At 38.1% G+C, this 17,369-nt stretch overlaps 1 protein-coding gene across 6 annotated transcripts in view; it reads right to left on the reverse strand.

The window, feature by feature from the left end:
- Positions 1 to 17,369, reverse strand: part of bcas3 (BCAS3 microtubule associated cell migration factor) — a 256,157-nt gene that overhangs the window by 212,046 nt on the left and 26,742 nt on the right. For all 6 annotated transcript variants that reach the window (XM_056271170.1, XM_056271173.1, XM_056271172.1 and 3 more), the window contains exons 8-13: positions 11,880 to 11,987; positions 11,684 to 11,760; positions 9,044 to 9,120; positions 7,058 to 7,141; positions 3,946 to 4,116; positions 1,351 to 1,444 (exon numbers count right to left, since the gene is read on the reverse strand). In XM_056271170.1, the coding sequence (XP_056127145.1) occupies positions 1,351 to 1,444; positions 3,946 to 4,116; positions 7,058 to 7,141; positions 9,044 to 9,120; positions 11,684 to 11,760; positions 11,880 to 11,987 (611 nt within the window). The remainder of the gene's footprint in view (positions 1 to 1,350; positions 1,445 to 3,945; positions 4,117 to 7,057; positions 7,142 to 9,043; positions 9,121 to 11,683; positions 11,761 to 11,879; positions 11,988 to 17,369) is intronic.

Genomic DNA, 17,369 nt, shown 5'->3' on the forward strand with positions numbered 1-17,369 from the left:
CTATCAAAATGAGCCAAGACGCTCGTTCAAGGTCAGGTTGAGGACATTCCAGCCGTGGTTTTACTGTATTTTTTCATAAAATCCAAGAAATTGTTGGAGCCATGGCCTAGTTGCTCCAGACACATCAAGTCATGGTACTCAAGCAGAAGAGCATTCGAATCCTGCCTGCATAATGTCCTGATGGTGCCATTCCTCAAAAAGATTTTATTAAATAAGGTGCAAAAGGCAACAGGTAATGAATAACCAACGAGCCTAAAGCATGTTGTAACATGGCTGACTGAAGGTTCTAAGAGTTATTAACCTGTCCTGCACCTTCTGAATAGAGTGAGGACATTGTACCTGTTCAGTGCTTGGGGTATTTCATCCAAAAGAGACAGAGGGCTTTGTTACCTCAATACACTTCAGGAGAGACAGACATGAACCAGATCTATGAGAACAAAATATTCGACTATGTGTTAAAGAGAGACAAGAGGGGAGAAAGAGAAGGATGGATAGAGAGGAAAAGGAGGGAAAAAATGACAGTGAATGATGTGCTAGAGGGTAGTTTCTCCAAAAGACACACAAAGGCTACTTTTCAGAACAACAGATCTCACATTATCTCAAGGGCCAAGCAGACAGGAACGCTTAGGGAACAAGATGAGGTTACATGCAAAAAGGTGACATGACTGACACGTCATCTCCTTCTCAAATTGACCATACTTTACAGTTCTGTTATCATTCTATTTTTCCTCTGAAGTCTACTTATAATATTAGACGAGCCTTCCAGCACCAAAAAGTCAAACTTTGGTTTTAAATGACTATAATTAAAAGAATAGTTCACCCCAAAATTGTATTTGTATACCCTAATTTGTGTTACTTCAAAAGACTGGGCATATATGCACAAGTCCAATACACTTATAGAAAACAGCAGTCAACATTTCAATTTAACACATCCGGTTGTGTTCTATTTAAGCATGAAAACATACAGGTTTGGAACAACAGAAAAGATAAGTAAAATATTAATTTAGGTGATCTATTCACACAAGCTGCTTTTGTACCTTTAAGACTTCTAAATGAATTAGCAGTCTGTTATGATTGGCTAACCTCCATGTATCAGTGTCATACCAGGTCGTCTATCAGAGCAGGTCAATACCATTGCATCTTGGTCTAAAAGGTCTGGGTTGACTGGGGAAGGAACTCTGTGTAGTGAACAGAATGCATCTGCATTGGAATTCAATGTTTTAATTCAATAAGGCAAGGAACATCCACAACTTGTACCCTTTAAGACCATGTAAACGCCTGCCAGCAAGTTCCTGGAGTTTTGTGCTTTGGTAGAACTCAGTGAGGCATCACAATGAGGTGTTCACTTACCACTCGGGTTAAACGCCATGCAGGATATAGGCTTATCATGTGCTGGAAAATGTGCAATCACTCCTTCTCCATCAGAATCCTCGCTAACAAGAACCTGAAACATACACACAATAAAGCTACAGTAAGTTGATGAAGCCACATAAATAAAGGCTGACTTCTTGTTTACCTCACGTCTTAGTGTTTTAGACACATAGCTGGTCATTGGCTCTACAATGGCCAGTGCAATCTGATCTTCACAGTTACATAAGATTTAATCAGTTAAACAAAGATGTGTTTTGGCATTTTGTTTAAAACAAGTGCGTTTTAAGTTGTGCTCGAATAGCAAAAAATGGGCTGAAAATGTTTCCACGTCTATTTTTATGATCATCATCCATTCCCCATCATGTCATTCAACCCTAAACATGTTGCCCTCTTGCGGGTGCTTAACAATTATCCTTGTGTCTACTTTAATCCACACTGGAAGATTTTAGCTTTAAATGACGTATGGTCGGCAAAATAGTTTCATTATGGAATTCAAATAAATTTGACTACATTTTTAAAAGATGTCCGCAAATATGTTGGTGTGTTTTATGAACACGGCTTCAAAGAAAGAAAGACTAACCCACATGACCACTGTGATCAATGTGCATATTCTGCCAAAGCCCACAGCGCAACAGTACTGTATCAGACAGGAAGAAAAAGTGACATGTTGTAGGAGTTAAAACAAACACAGCAGGAGGAAACTCTATAGTGTCTCTTCACGTTTTGATACCCAAAAGAGATTAATAGCTCCCAGTTAAAAAGAACTGTAATGTGAATCCGTAATTCATCCCTTTATGTGCATCACTACAAGAAAATAAAAATAAAAAGGAAAAATAAGAGGAGGGATAGAGAAAGAATGTTAACCTTTTCTTTATTGACTCAAACCAATTAATACATTAATTAATTAAATGTATTAAAATGAAATAAATACAGCCTTCCTGTAGCTCAAACAGTAGAGCGTTGGCGCTTGCAACGCCAAGGTCATGGTTTCGATTCCCAGGGAATGCAAGAACTGATAAGAATATAAATGTGTAACTTGAAATGCAATGTAAGTCGCTTTGGATAAAAGCGTCTGCCAAATGCATAAATGTAAATAAATTACAAACAATACAAAACACAACACAACACAAAATTATGTAAATATTAAAATTCTATATAAATTCCAATGTTTTCAAATAGCCTATCAACTTGAAAGCAAGAAAGAAAGAAAGAAAGAAAAAGGAGAGTGTGTTGCTCATACGGGGCTATTCTCTGGTCAGTGGTCCTCTGTTAAGTTTGCTCATGAAAGAGATTATAACCAAGCCCAGACATGAGACAGCCGGAGAGAAGAGTGATAAATCTAGCGGAGTGTTGCATTAAGGAGCAAGGCAGCTTTTAATAGGATCCAGTCCAAACAGAAAACAGCCTTGCTCTAAAACCCAGACATTTATTTTAGACTGCAAAAACTGCCCCTGTGACACAAACCAGATCGCTTTTATTGGGGGCAAAAAAAGACAATGTTGTTCTGTATAGGAATATACTATTGCTTCAGAAAAGAATTTGTGTGTGGATAGATCCGAAGAGCAAATAACCCTGCAGGAAATACAGAGCTGAGAGGGGGTGATGAAGATGAGAAGGTAGGGGTGTGTCCCCTGAGACTGGGAGAGGGGGAGATGGGAAAAAAAAAACAGAAGAGAAAATGCCAAGACCACTGCTGGAGTCACGGGCGAATGGCATTGACAGTAAATTCCGCAAATCTGTTTTGTGTGTTCCGCAAACACCGAAAACATAACTAGTCCACTTTGGGAGGAGCGCAGCTTCTTTGTGATATAAATGCAGGAAACCTCTTTTAGAAAGTGTTGACTCTGGAAAATCAGCATGATACAGGTTTATAAATTAGCACATTTAAATGAGAGTAACGTGTTAAACGGCTCACAGTAGACTCTAATAGAGAATCTTATTTTTAACAGTCCACTAAATGGAAGGATACATTTACATGGGTCAGAATCAATAGGATAGCAAAACCTGTTCCAACTTAACCTCTCTCCAAGTAAAAATCCTTGAACAGGAGAACTGTAAATATTACAGCTAGCCTTTACACCGAGTGCTCTATTAAAGTCTAATCATGTGTCACACACCTACAAGTCCTCTTTTAACACACATTCAGACCTTGATGGAAAACAAAAGGACGGTAGAACTTTTCTGTAATGCTCCTGCAATGACCTGCCTGTGATCTCATGCTAAAAGTCTACGGTTGTGCCAGCCAAGGGGGAAAGAGCCACAGGAAATGGCTAAATCATGAGATCAGGAGACTGCGGCCTGGCATGGAGTCTGTGAACGAACGGTGGAGCATGTGCTCTTATGACAAGGTGATGACAAACCCCTTGGGCCACAAGAAGCTCTAATACTGAATGAGTTATGAATGGGATTAATGGATTATTTATCTCAGAGAAAAGAGGAATGAATCTGGGTTCTTGAGGATCAAGGTCACAAGGGTGAAGAAAGTACCATAAACAGCGCTAGAAATCTTGTCATTCAGACCTCAATCCCTGGCAAAACCGTACTGATTATGCTGTATAAGTGAGCGTTTCTTACCTGTCCTTCTCCCACAGTGTGTGTGTCTATGATGGTGACCACGCCAGGTTGGTGAGGGCTTCGGCGGGTGCCACTGTGGGCAGTGCCCTCCTCGTCAGGCACCCCTGATGGCACCGTACCAGCAAGCTGGGTCACAACCTTGCCCACCATGGTCAGGCCCGTCTTCAAAGTCTGACAGGAAGACAGAGACACAACATTAGAAATAGAAATAAAAATGCTGTAGTGATTTATGATAGCGATGCACGGATTATTTTTTTTTTTTTTTTACAAATATAAAGAAACCTACATTTCATTTATCTGAGAAATGAAACCGAAAACTCAGTATGCTGTTCACGGTGTCGTGTTCTCAAATGGTAAATTAAACCAGTTGTAGTTAAATTCTTTGGCAACAAGCCGCATCTCTATATTTTAGCAAAACAAATTTGAAGTGCTAATTAGTAATAAGCGCTGGTTAAATGTCAGTGTTTCGGTCAATGGTTTCAGAATTCCAAAACTTTTTTGGCTGAAACCAAAAATTCTACTTTTTGTCAAATATTTTCGGCTTGCCGAAATTTTGGTGCATCACTTACCGGTATTTAGGAACACTGGAATTTGTTTGGATTTCACTCTTGATATGTTCAGATCTTTAACCACAGTTAACAATTTAGGGGATGAGGTTACATCCAAACCACAACTTTTGATTACTACTCATAATTGTAAATGGCTATACTCTTTATATGTCATTGAATTTTATTTAATAATGTATGGAATAATTTAAAACAGCTGATGAAAGTGGTCAGTACCGTGGGAATATATTCTACTAGCATTTATCGTATGGATATATTTTAAAATCATCATTTTGAAAAAAAATGTGGAATAATTTTATGCTTGTTCTGAAGTAAAAAGAAAAAAATATGAATCATAAAGCAAAAAATAATAATAATTCATGCAAAGGGTTAAAAGACAAAAACATTTCATTCTGCAACATTTGTGCTAGCCTACCAAGTTCTATTGCAACACTCAGATCAATACCGCAAACAATGTTCCCACATCCAGAGATGTTGTTGAGCAATGACCTAAAAAACATGTTTGCATCCAGTGTTGTTTGAGGCAATGTCAACAGACAGGTGTGTAAGTTAGCCGTGTAGGCTAACGGTTAGCGTTTGTTTGAGTGTGTACTCATAGATATGAGCTGAGAAGAGATGTCCGAGTTCTGGCACAGCAGTCGGTGCAGTGTCTGCCACCAGCTGGCCGCCCGCCCCTCCCCTTGCTAGCCCTGATCAATGGGGACTGTTTGGATTAGCACTAAAAACTCTAACTGCAGTGATTAGAAAACACATTAGTGTTGATCAATTAGGAGGCAAACGCTTCTCTTAATAATTGATGGGGCAAAGCAATTTACACACAGTCAGTTAGTGGGCTTGTCAGAGCATTCTCCAAAGGGCCCAACAAACACAGGCGCCACGAGGTATTGACGCTGCCGCTTGGCCTGAATGCCTGATTAAGCTCTCCGGGGCCTTGGCAGACAGACACACACATACAGCAACGCTCACTCCATTAAGTGAGAACTAGAGGAGACCCTACTTAAGCTGTGCTATCCACTTACCCCAAACACAGTTCACAGCGGCAGAGGTCTGAAAACAGAGCCCTGGGGCACCCCGCTCACGCAGACTTGTGGCTAGCACAATGACATCTCTCTTTTGGTCACATCGCACTCATTTACACAATCTGTGCCTTGCAAGAATTCAATTTTGCAAAAGGCGCCCTCCCCCTCCTTTTGTGATTGTGTTACAGGATTGATGGGAGATGGCCCCCTGGCCCCCAGACGGCCGCACTCAGAGCCACTCAGCACAGGGACTGTGTGTCAGAGTGGAGGAGATGGTTATAAATCACAGCCCCGTCTGCAGACGGCCTGTCTGCGTATCAAGGCTTTTTTAACCTTGTTTTCCTCCCTGCTAACCTTTGCTGTGCTCCTTTTGATGTATACCGCCATTAAGGCTAATGGCTCTTCTCTCACGTAAGCCGTTAGCGCTCGTTAGGCAGTGATCAGGCCGGCGGCCGGGGAATACAGATGTGGGCTTAATAAATCAATTAAGCAACCAGGAGAGGAGACTGGAACCATATGAAAGGTTAAGCACCAAGGTTCTGGCACCACTAAATGAACTCTAGTGGGTCTCTGAATCACTAAGGACTATGTCGAGAACGCTCTGGGATGCTATATGGTGAATAAAGTGAGTGGAACAGCACACATTATGACCGTCATTTAGAGCAGAGCAAACAAGAAGGAAAGCATGGCTGAAAATACACAAATAAATGCAAAAAAAAAAAAAGAGAAAAAGAGCAAGAGCCACATTAAGCTGTATGGTTTGATTTCTTGCCTTGTAAAGAGGATAATCATTAATTAATGTGACAAACTTTAAAGATTTAAAAATCACTGGGCCAATCATTTTTGGAAATGAAACGCTGATATGTTCTTTAAGCTCTACGATATGAAAAAGTTTGGCCAGAGTTAATGCTAAAATAAACTAATCATTTCCTCACCATGTTGAATGATTTTTATAAGCAGTGGGGATCCTCAGCACGACATGCCAACTGTGCACCAACAGTTATAAATGTCAGAATTTACCAAAGAATGGCTGGCTTTAATCTTATAAAACAAAATAATACTCATAAGAAAGACAAGTCTCTCAGCAAGACACAACTGAAATAATCTGTGCAAAAATTGTGGCACAAGTGTTGACAAAGTACTGTATCTGTTGGTCAATGTGTGGACAAAAGTGTGTCAGTGTGACCCCAAAAAGTATTTGGACACTAAAGCCACACTCAAAATGTATGGACTTCACTGAATTAGGTACAAAATATCAAACCATGTGGCATCTGCTATTATCCATTAACATTAGACAACCAGTAAGTTCTTAGTGTATTTGTTTTGAGCAGTATATCTATTTTTATTTTTATCTAACTTTTTTTTATGAAATTAATTATTTGAAAGATATGCTTATTCTACCCATCTATCCATCTGATATTTATTTGTGGCTTAGGTGTGTAAATACTTTTTGAGGCCACTATAACACGTGTGTTGAAGAGTGTGGCAGGCATGGCAGTGGTAAAAAAAAAAGAAGGGTAAACTCACTTTAGCGGCACTGATGACAGTGGCAGTGTAGGACTGGGCATTATCTCCACAGGCCCCACCACGGGACTGATGACACCGGATCAGCTACACACACACACAAACAGAGACAGAACAGAGTCACATTATCATCCAGAACCTTTCAGCTCCCCAGCACTCATTAACCCACAGAGGCCTGTCACAGCCCGCGCCAGGACGTCTGCAGGCGGGCACGGTGAGTAAAAGGAGGAGGAGGATGCCATTAGGACAACAAACAGTTCTTCAGCCCCATTCTATAGCGCACTCCCTCTAGGGTCCCTGTCCCAGACCTATTCAACACTTCAGCTGCCATTGGCCAGAAACTCATTACCTTTGCCCAGACACACTGTCCCATCTGTCCATTATTAGGCAGCAACTGGCCTCTCTAAGGCAAACAAACCGCACCCATTACATAAATGGCGGCAAATCGAGGGTCTACTTAATAATAATATGTCATATTATATTGTTAGCTCCTATCGATATGACACGCATTGTCTTTATAATGATATGTGCAATTCGTAAGAAATAAAAACATTTAGAAGGCAACTGCAGTTGGACTTAGGGCTGTTTCCAAGCAACACATTTTCAGCAACAAATCAGTCTGAAGGAAGGCCTGAATTATTAGGCTGACTGATCAGAGAGTTCAAACAGGCCATGTTCTTGTGTTCAAAAACATCTGGATGGAGCACAACGGAATTAATTACTAATTAATAATCATATTTATTATACAATTTTGTGTCATTTTAAAACTTTAAAGATCCCCCAAAAAATAATAAAGGCATCGTTAAAAAAAAAAAATAATAATAATAATAATAAATTGAGCGGTTTAATCTGAGTGTTCTAATAAGAAAAAGACAAAATTTGTAATGTATGTGCATGTGTGACATGCGAGAGCAACATGAGGGTGAGTAAATGATGAGTAAATGAAGACAGAATTGTAATTTCTGGGTGAACTAACCCTTTAAAGTTTGGGAATAGTCATTTAGACATGCACTTTGCAATCACAGTTCTAATCGCAAAGCGCAAGCGCTGGAGTGGCACTCCTCAACATTAAAACACAAACATAATTTAAATCACAGCGTTTTTCTTTTAGTAGTATGATTATACAAAGCTTTTTAAAAGGTTTCTTCTTATCAAGCATGTGCATTAATAGAGGGAGAGCAACGGGAGAGTCTGTGTGCGAGGCTTGTCTGTGTAAGAGATCCAACAAATGCCTGCATTGAAAGTGAGAGTGCACTGCGTGAAGAATAAAACAAAACTTTGCTGAGTTTCAGTGACATTACTACATTACACTACAATATCTAATGTTGAATAGAATGTATAATAAAATAAGGCAATATTTCTGGGTATTGATAATGCCAAATGTCGGATTTTAGCAGTAAAAAAGGGCCTACTTTTTTTTTATGTAGTCAGACTGTGCAAGCATATGAGTCTAACATAATTTTGTATTTTCAGCTTCAGAATCATGAACATTTTTATTCTAGAGTCACTATTGCCTTGTGCATAAGGGACCAGGACCAAGTCCAAGCCTATTCAAGTCCACCCCTGATGTAATAGAAATTTAGCATTTCAACAATACATCAATAATCAATAATACATTTGTGGTAACCATATGTCTTAGAAGTAATAATAATAATAATAATAATAAACCTTTTCTTTATTTTGGCTTAAAATATCGCAATAGTATCGTATCGTGAGTTCAGTAACGCAAACTGTCTGGAATAGTGACTTGAGTGCATCGTTACACCCCTAATGTAAAGAATATCTAATTCATGACTATAAATATAAAAAAGTAAAACAAATAAAATAAAATAAATAATACATTTAAAAAAAAAAAAGATAAACTAAAACAGAAAAAGTAAGAAAAATTAAATATAAAATGAAATAAAATAAAATAAAATAGGTTGTCTTTCTGAAAACCAGTGTTTTGATAAATCTGGAGTTCTTTAAAATATTTGGTGTTTGTACTACCTTGTTTTCAGCATAGGCCAACCACCGGCTTCCCAGAGCTATAGGGTTGAGGTTGGGCCCAGGACAGGGGTAGCAGCCTGCAACAAAAAGGAAAACACACAAATATAACAAGAGATAAACTAAATGACAGGATAAAGAGGACATAAATAGTCCATCATAGCAGCATCTTGTCCAAGACTGTGTTTTACTAGAGCTTAGGGTTAGAGTAATACCAGAGGTTAAATAAGGGGTATGGCATTTTGTGACAGTAGAACGGCTCCTCAGCTTATTAACTACCAGACAGATTGACCCATGAGAGCAATACAGCCATAGAATCCGTACCAATCCCACATGCCATGATAATGTAGCCGTATATCACATGTGGGACACATTCAAACAGGGCAAACACGCAAGCAAATGCAAATCAGATAAGGTCTGATTAAACTAAAACCTAATAAACAAGCACAGAAATACCAAACTTCTTTCTCCGCCCTCGCAAACGGAAAGGTTACGCAAGTGCATATCACAGTGTGAAGTGTGCTGACAGTAATTTATAGCATAGAGTGAATATAAAATATATGCAAACAGTAATTTAGGGTGTAGAGTCAGGATCTGAAACTCGGGTGAATGGGGCTTGAGGTAAGCCACAAGCCCAGTAACGCAAAAGCCTTTTGTGCCTTTCCAAGGCGGAGGGAGCCGATGCAGTGAGATAACGTATGTTTAACACATCTTGTGAGCTAGACTTGGGGGATTTTCACAATTGTTTTGAGATCTCAGCCAGAGAGAGAAGACCTAACTCAAAAACCACAATGGATTATGTTTCCATCTTAACTTTAGTTAAAGTTTAGTAATTTTTGACATTTCCATTTTTTAAAATGTTTACAGTACACAGATAGACTCTCTGTGCCGTTCCAGCGTGTATATGCGCTTCAGATGATCAATGCAAATCAATCACAGTTCTAATCGCAAGAAAGCATGTCAAAATGACTAAGTTCCTCCAAAATTTTTAGTTCTGCATTTACTCACTCTCATGTTGTTTTTGCGCGTCCCTCAAGCATTTGAACGTCCGTGTTTACTATGCGTGCCGTTGTAAATCTGTTCATCACATAAAGCCATTGTGTCTCTTCAGTAGACTTGGATTTGGATTAGACCACTCGATTGATTATTTGTACGATGTCTTTTAGACATTTTTGGGAGGAATGAGAATGGAGGGACAGAAATCTCTCAGGTTTCATAAAAAAATATCTTCATTTGTGTTTGGAAGTTGAGCGAAAATTGTATAAATTGAAATGACATGAGGGTGAATTATACTGAACATTGGATAAAACTAACTTTATATCGCAAATTATATCACTTACATCAATGATACATTCTGAAATAATGTAAAATACCAGTAAATAAAATGAAACGTTTACAAACATAAACACTATGAATATGTATTTTAGTTGCCCTCACTCCACAACAAATAATTTAAATTCAACCATATTCAGAAAAGAACAGGAATAAAAAAAATATAAGTATAAAACAAACATAAATTATATAATTTATAATTATTATAATAGCATTCCTTATATAAACAACATTTATTATAAACAGCAAGCCTAAACACATTTATTCAGAGCCAAATTGAAACTATGGGCATAAGGTTAATGCGCTACACAAATACATTTCTTACGTATTTCTCTCTTATTTAGTACAAATCCAAATGTGCGCTTTGCGCATGTTTTGCGTGCTTCAAATTAGTTGCATTATCGTTGTCGCTTTAAAATAAGTCAGAGCTTGTTTCAGATAAATCAAAAATGCAACTTTTATCCCGGAAATAACGGTAACGAAATTGGTGGTTTCAGTTTTTTATGATTTAGTTAACTATAATAACCCTTTTTTTTTTCGGTCTGTTACTTTAAAAAATAAGTCAAGTCTTCTTCTTCCTATGTTGAGGAAGCTTTAGAGAAGCAATTAATGATGTAAAGGGTTATTGACCGTCCCCGTTTCCTGTGGCGCAGACATTGACGGGGAAGTCAGATAGACAATGAGAGCCATTAAAACAACGCTAATAGCAATTTACAACAGACGATTGCTTAAGTGGGCAGCAGAGGCCTGGTTACACATGGTGACATGGACTGTGTATTTTTCTGAAACCTGTGCGCACATGACAGTTGGGACCTTGTGAGTCGCATCCCCTTCAAGAGTGCAAAAAAGCCATTTGGATTTTGCCTGTGGTTTGGCCTGGAGGAGAGGAAATGGCTCTTTATGTGCTAGAGCTGGGCTGAGTGACAATATGCATTTGTTTGTTATTGTTTACACTACGCAATGACGGTTTGACACAGACAGTTTCTGGTAATGCCCAACTCTGACACATTGTAAAACAAAAGCCATTTGTGTAAACAAGCAGGCCAGTGGAATTGTGGATGAGCTTTGATATCGTATAGCCCTGAGGAGTGACACAGGGAAAAACGGCTCCGTTGGTGTGACAGCACGTATAAGGGTTGAGTGGGGTTTTGGGGGTTTAATGAAGTCAGTGTGTGAAGAGGATTAATCAAGACTAGGTTTCATGTTTTGCGAAGCTGCAGATCAAAGAGGCAGAGAAAAGTTGTGTTGGAGACTAGAGAAGGTCATGAAAGGTCAAGTTCAGCAGACACATCTATAACACGAAGAACTTACTTGTGACAAAGAACTTTTTCATAAAGGTGCAGCTGTCAAAGGCAGCGATCTTTTCTTGAAGACTAACAACGAGAATCCTGTGGCCATCAAGGGATGGAGATGGAGTTGGGGAAAAAATAATAAAGTATATATAAGCTTAATGTTCCATTTAAAATGATTACAAGGTGAAGTGCAGGACACACGTGTGTAAACACACCTTTTGTTGCAGTAAAGATCATAGATGGGCGTTTTAAACTGAATGGACTTGACCATCTCTCCTGTCCTCAAGGAATAAAGGTCCACACAACAATAAGGGGGACTTGTCCTGCAAAACACACACAGAGCAGCGATTAGTTTAGGCCCGTTCACAATAAATTAAAATTTGTTCTCAATATTAAAGAATAGCAGAGTTCACACCACAGTTATAACAATAACGGCAAAGAGAAACGATATCGTTGGAATCACTTTCAGAACGATTTTATCCAGATGATGAACGATAAAAACACTGACAGACAATCAGAATACATCAGCTTTAATGAGCTCGAGCACTTACTGTAAAGTGACAGACAGACACGCGCTTAGAATAAACAGAGCGATATCGCTAATATAGTTATAGCTATCTTTATAGTTATCATTCTAGCTATCTTTATAGTTATCGTTCTTGGTGCTAACGGGCCTTTAGTCTGCTTAACTACATTACATGTAAACTAATGTCAAATAATCTAGGAAGTGAGCTGGAATTATGGTCTACTCTAGTTGTTAACAAAAATGCTCCAGAAACATTCATATTCATATTCAGTAAAACATTATATGCATTATATTGATCATAAGTGAGAGTAAAGACATTTCTATTTCTAGGCTGTTCTTTTAAACTTTCTATTTATCAAAGTATCCTGAAAAATAGGTGTCATGGTTTCCACAAAAATATTAACAAGCACAATGTTTTCAACATTGATAATAAAAAGAAACGTTTCTTGAGCACCAAATCAGCATATAATAATAATTTCTGAAGGATTGTGAGACTGACTGGAGTAATGGCTGCTGAAAATTCAGCTGTCATCACAGAATAAATTACATTTTAAAATATATTACAATAAATAAATAAAAACTTATTTTAAACTGCAATAATATTTCACAATATTACAGTTTTTTACTATATTTTTTGATCAAGTAAATGCAGCCTTGGTGAGCATAATAGAGTTATTTTCTTTTCTTCTTTTTTTTACCACTTTTAAAAGTCTTACCGACCACAAACCTTTAAAAAACAATACAAAAAAGGCTACTACGTTTTGAATGTGATTTGCAATAACACAAAACCAAATGTTTAAGTTCATGAAGAATAAAAACACATTACAAAACCAAGTCCCGCCAACAGGCCAGAAACTTTCTCACACTCACATCCTGTAGTTATTTCCTCTCTACCTTCATCAAGTAGATGAGAGTTAAGAGAAAGCAGTGGCTGTTGCTTGTGATGAAGGCAGATACAGTATTAATCCTCATTAGGCATTCCGCACTGATCTGGCACAGCCTGGCCTGCCATATTAACCATCTTAACAGAATGTTTCTGGTAAGACGCTGTGCTGGGCACTTTGCTTTCCGCAGGATATTAGTCTTGTAGTAATATGCATGGCATCAGCACTGCCCAACCCGGTAGGACTGGATCAGAATACCAATCCAACAAGTCAGGTATTCTGTTGGAGCCGTGGCTAAGTGTACATAAGTTGCTCAAACCACAATAATAAACTTAAGGATCTATGGAGTCTAACTATAGACGAAGCTGGAACTGAAGAGGCCGGGTTATTGACACCGACTCTGAGCTGATCAAGCACTCCACGTAAATGAAAATGATCAATAGCCTGTGCTTCATTGACAAAACAATTGGCTTTGAAGGCAACCACTAATGATTTCGCTGTGTCTGACTCTTAATTCGACCGACTGTCTGCCGCTTCACAAGAAGTGATTATATCATGCATCATAGATTAGCATTAACATACTTTGGCAATAAAATATATAGTGCATAGTGCTGCAGCATTTTTGGCTATGCTACTAATGTAACAGCTTCTGTGAAAACAAGGGTTTGACAGGGTTTGGTCTATTGACTGATGTTCTGATATCAAGAAGGCCATCATAAAACAGATAGTTTTATAGATCCGATCCTAGATACTGATTGGCCAAATACAACATTCCGGCTTTAATAGACAATATAGTAAAATCTATGACAAAAAAAAAAAAAAAAAAATGTTAAAAGTTGAAGTGTTTTAACTTGTCACAGAGTCTTAAAACTGCAACGTACGTTGCAGGATGCTCAAAAAACAATGAGACGTGACACAACGGCAAAAGAAGTCCATCTGCATATATATATATATGGATATAGCAACGGTGCTACAGGGGTGATGAATATTTAGATACAACTTTTAAGAGAGGATTTTTATCATGCAAACTACATCTAAAGCACAGGACGTTGTTGCTAATAAAAGAACCAGTACAAAACAAAACAACTGGAAAAACAATAGAAATTAATAATAATATTTCATATATTTAATAGTCTGGAATCTCACTAATCAACTATTTGGTTGTTAGACAACTAGCTAATCATAATTAGCCATCAAAACAAGCAAACTTTCAAGTGGAATGATTTAATAAAATTACACTGAATTTAATACAAATTAAAAAATTATTGCATATTCAACATAAAACATCCTTTTGTATTCTGTAATGAACCCAATTCTTTGTTTAACCTAGCTGTTTTAATGTTGGAAAATGTAGTTTTACTCCTCATTCATAATTTACAAGCATTCAAACACTAAATAAAACAGCACGGACAGCATGTCGAGGAAACAACTCTTTTTTTTTTCAAACATGCACGTATCAGTTTTTACAAAGCAGCCAAGACATCAAACCACAAATTGTGGAACATGGAAGTACTTAAACCATAAATGAAAAAAGCTGTGGTGCGTCTCAACTTCCTATACTTTAGAGTTCTGATTCTGAGTGATGAAGAGCCAGGGAGGTTTTTAATTTGTCATTACTTTCACAGACAGTGAGTGATCTCTGAGTGAAGCCGTGACGATTGCAAATCCAGCCTGTACTTTGAGCATGTTCCCAAACAGCTGCCATTTGAGCCACTTCTCCTCAGCGATCTGGCTTGAGGTCAGGGTGGACAGATTGCACATAATGTTTTTAAGAGAGCATGATAATGTCTAGGAGCAGGAGGCTCACTGAGTGTGATAGACATCCCATTCTCAATGCCTGAAAGGTCAAGCCTGCAGCTGAGACTCAGTGTCTCAGATCCTTTGGTGACTGATGGAATCATCCCACAAGTCAAAAGTCATGCTGTGGCCATTTGGAGTTCTGGATTGGCCAAAAGGTAAAGTTGCGTGGCAAAACTGACCCGTGGTTGGACTGAGCCCACTGTGGGAGTTTGTAGGCTTACCCAGGGCTGGATTACAGCATGCGTGTCAACAACACAATCCAGTAAGCAGTGGAACCCACCGCAGACATGAACGCATGCCCAGAGCTGCATCTCTACATCGGCCAGCTGCCAGTAAAAACCCTGTCTCAGAGCCACATCACAAATACAGACACACAAACACAGGTTAGCGACAACACACTCTGCTGAAAACAACAAAAACAGAGGGAGGTGGTACATATTTCTTTCCAATCAGAATTATTTCCAATCAGTGCTTAAGTTTGATCATTGTGTCAATGACAAATAAGAGGGTCCACGATAAAAAAAAAAAATTTATTTAAAAAAACACATGTGCCAAGTTCTCAGAAATGTACTTTCTTTTCATGTCGGTTTCACATGTTTTTGAAAAACTTTTCATTTAAAGTGCCCCATTATGCTATTTTAAACTGTTTCCTAATGTTGTTTTGGATTCTCCTACAACAGGTTTACATGCATCAAAGGTCAAAAAACATTTAATTTCCTGATAATATACATTTGCACAACACCACATTTTCAATGATTCTCAAACGACTCGTCAGATGAATCAATCTCTCTAAATCCCTCCTTTCCGCAAGCTACTCTGCTCTGATTGGCCAGACAGCTCAGTCTGTTGTGATTGGTTTACCGTGTTGAAAACCAAAATGCCCATTGCCATAACAACGTCAGCTCTGATTGTCATTGGAAGAACTAGTTATTCAACCCGAACCTCCATCTCAAGGACAACTCGAGCAGGACGTTTCTCAGTGATACACTACAGGTACTCAGTTTGATGTACATTATGAGATGTTCACCTCACCATGTTCAGACTGACAAAATAATAAAAAATACATTCTTCTTCTTTTAAATAATAATAATAATACAAATAATAATAACGACGTTCTTCTTCTAAATAACAATAAGCGTCATTAATAATAAAAATCATAATAAGAAGAAGAATATTACAAATTGTCATGCAATTATTAATGTGAATGAATGGTACTCCACATCATTTCATCACTATTGTACACCCCAATACATGTGACGTGATTCGAAATTGAATGCTAATCGTTTCAAAGGACGTGCTGTAAAATAATGCATTGTGATAGGTCATTTCGGCTCCACGTCGGAGAAGTTTCTCTTCTGTGCCGTCTTCCGTGTGTACATGGCGTAAAATGAGGGCGTGGGGGAAGCGGAGACTTGAATATATAGAGGGCGTGTTATTCTAATGACGATCGTTTTCAGCCGCGGGATTTATCAAGGGCAGGTATTGCGTACACCTGGATTTCAAAGGTACGCACAGCTTCATAAATCAGGCGGTGAGAGGAGTGTAAGCATAATCTTACGTCAACATATACGCCCGTTTCTACGCAAAAATGATAAATGAGGGCCAATAACTTACTATACGGTTCACTTTCAAATTTAAAACTTTGCAGGATGTTGCACACTACATGAAAGGTCATTTTCAAAAATCCATAATAGGGGCCCTTTTAAGGAATAACGTCATATGGTGCATCCATTAACTAAAGAATATAATATATATTTTGGTCATATTTTTTAAATATTTACATTTTTCTTTGCATACATGTAAATGTACACATCTTAATTATAATTTCCACAAAAAATTGTATATATATATTATATCAATATACTGTGTATTTAAAAACAATAAAATATAGTAAATATAATACAATATAACAATACCAATTAATATAACAAATGTATAAGAAATATTATATTATAATATCCATTTATAATTATAACTAGTAGCCACTTTATTAGGTACACCTGTTCAACTGCTCGTTAAATATCTAATCAGCCAATCACATGGCAACTCAATGCATTTAGGCACGTAGGCATTTAGACATGGTCAAGACAATCTGCTGAAGTTCAAACATAGCATCAGAATGGGGAAGAAAGCTGATTTAAGTGACTTTAAATGTGGCGTGGTCGTTGGTGCCTTTGAACGTGGCGTGGTTGTTGGTGCCAGACAGGCTGGTCTGAGTATTTCAGAAACTGCTGATATAGCCTACAGGGATTTTCACGACCATCTCTAGGGTTTACAGAGAATGATCTGAAAATAAATGAAATATCCAGTGAGTGGAAGTTCTGTGGACGAAAATGCCTTGTTGATGCCAGAGGTCAGAGGAATTAAGGCAGTTCTGAAGGCAATCCGGTACTAGCAAGGTGTACCTAATAAAGTGGCCAGTGGGTGTATATACACATTAAATATCATGAATTTGGGGACTAACCATGCAGTGTCTGCTGTGTGAACATAGCTTA

The sequence above is a fragment of the Rhinichthys klamathensis genome, unplaced genomic scaffold (genome assembly GCF_029890125.1).
Source record: "Rhinichthys klamathensis goyatoka isolate OS25496 unplaced genomic scaffold, OSU_Roscu_1.1 h1tg000311l_1, whole genome shotgun sequence".
NCBI lineage: Eukaryota > Metazoa > Chordata > Actinopteri > Cypriniformes > Leuciscidae > Rhinichthys > Rhinichthys klamathensis.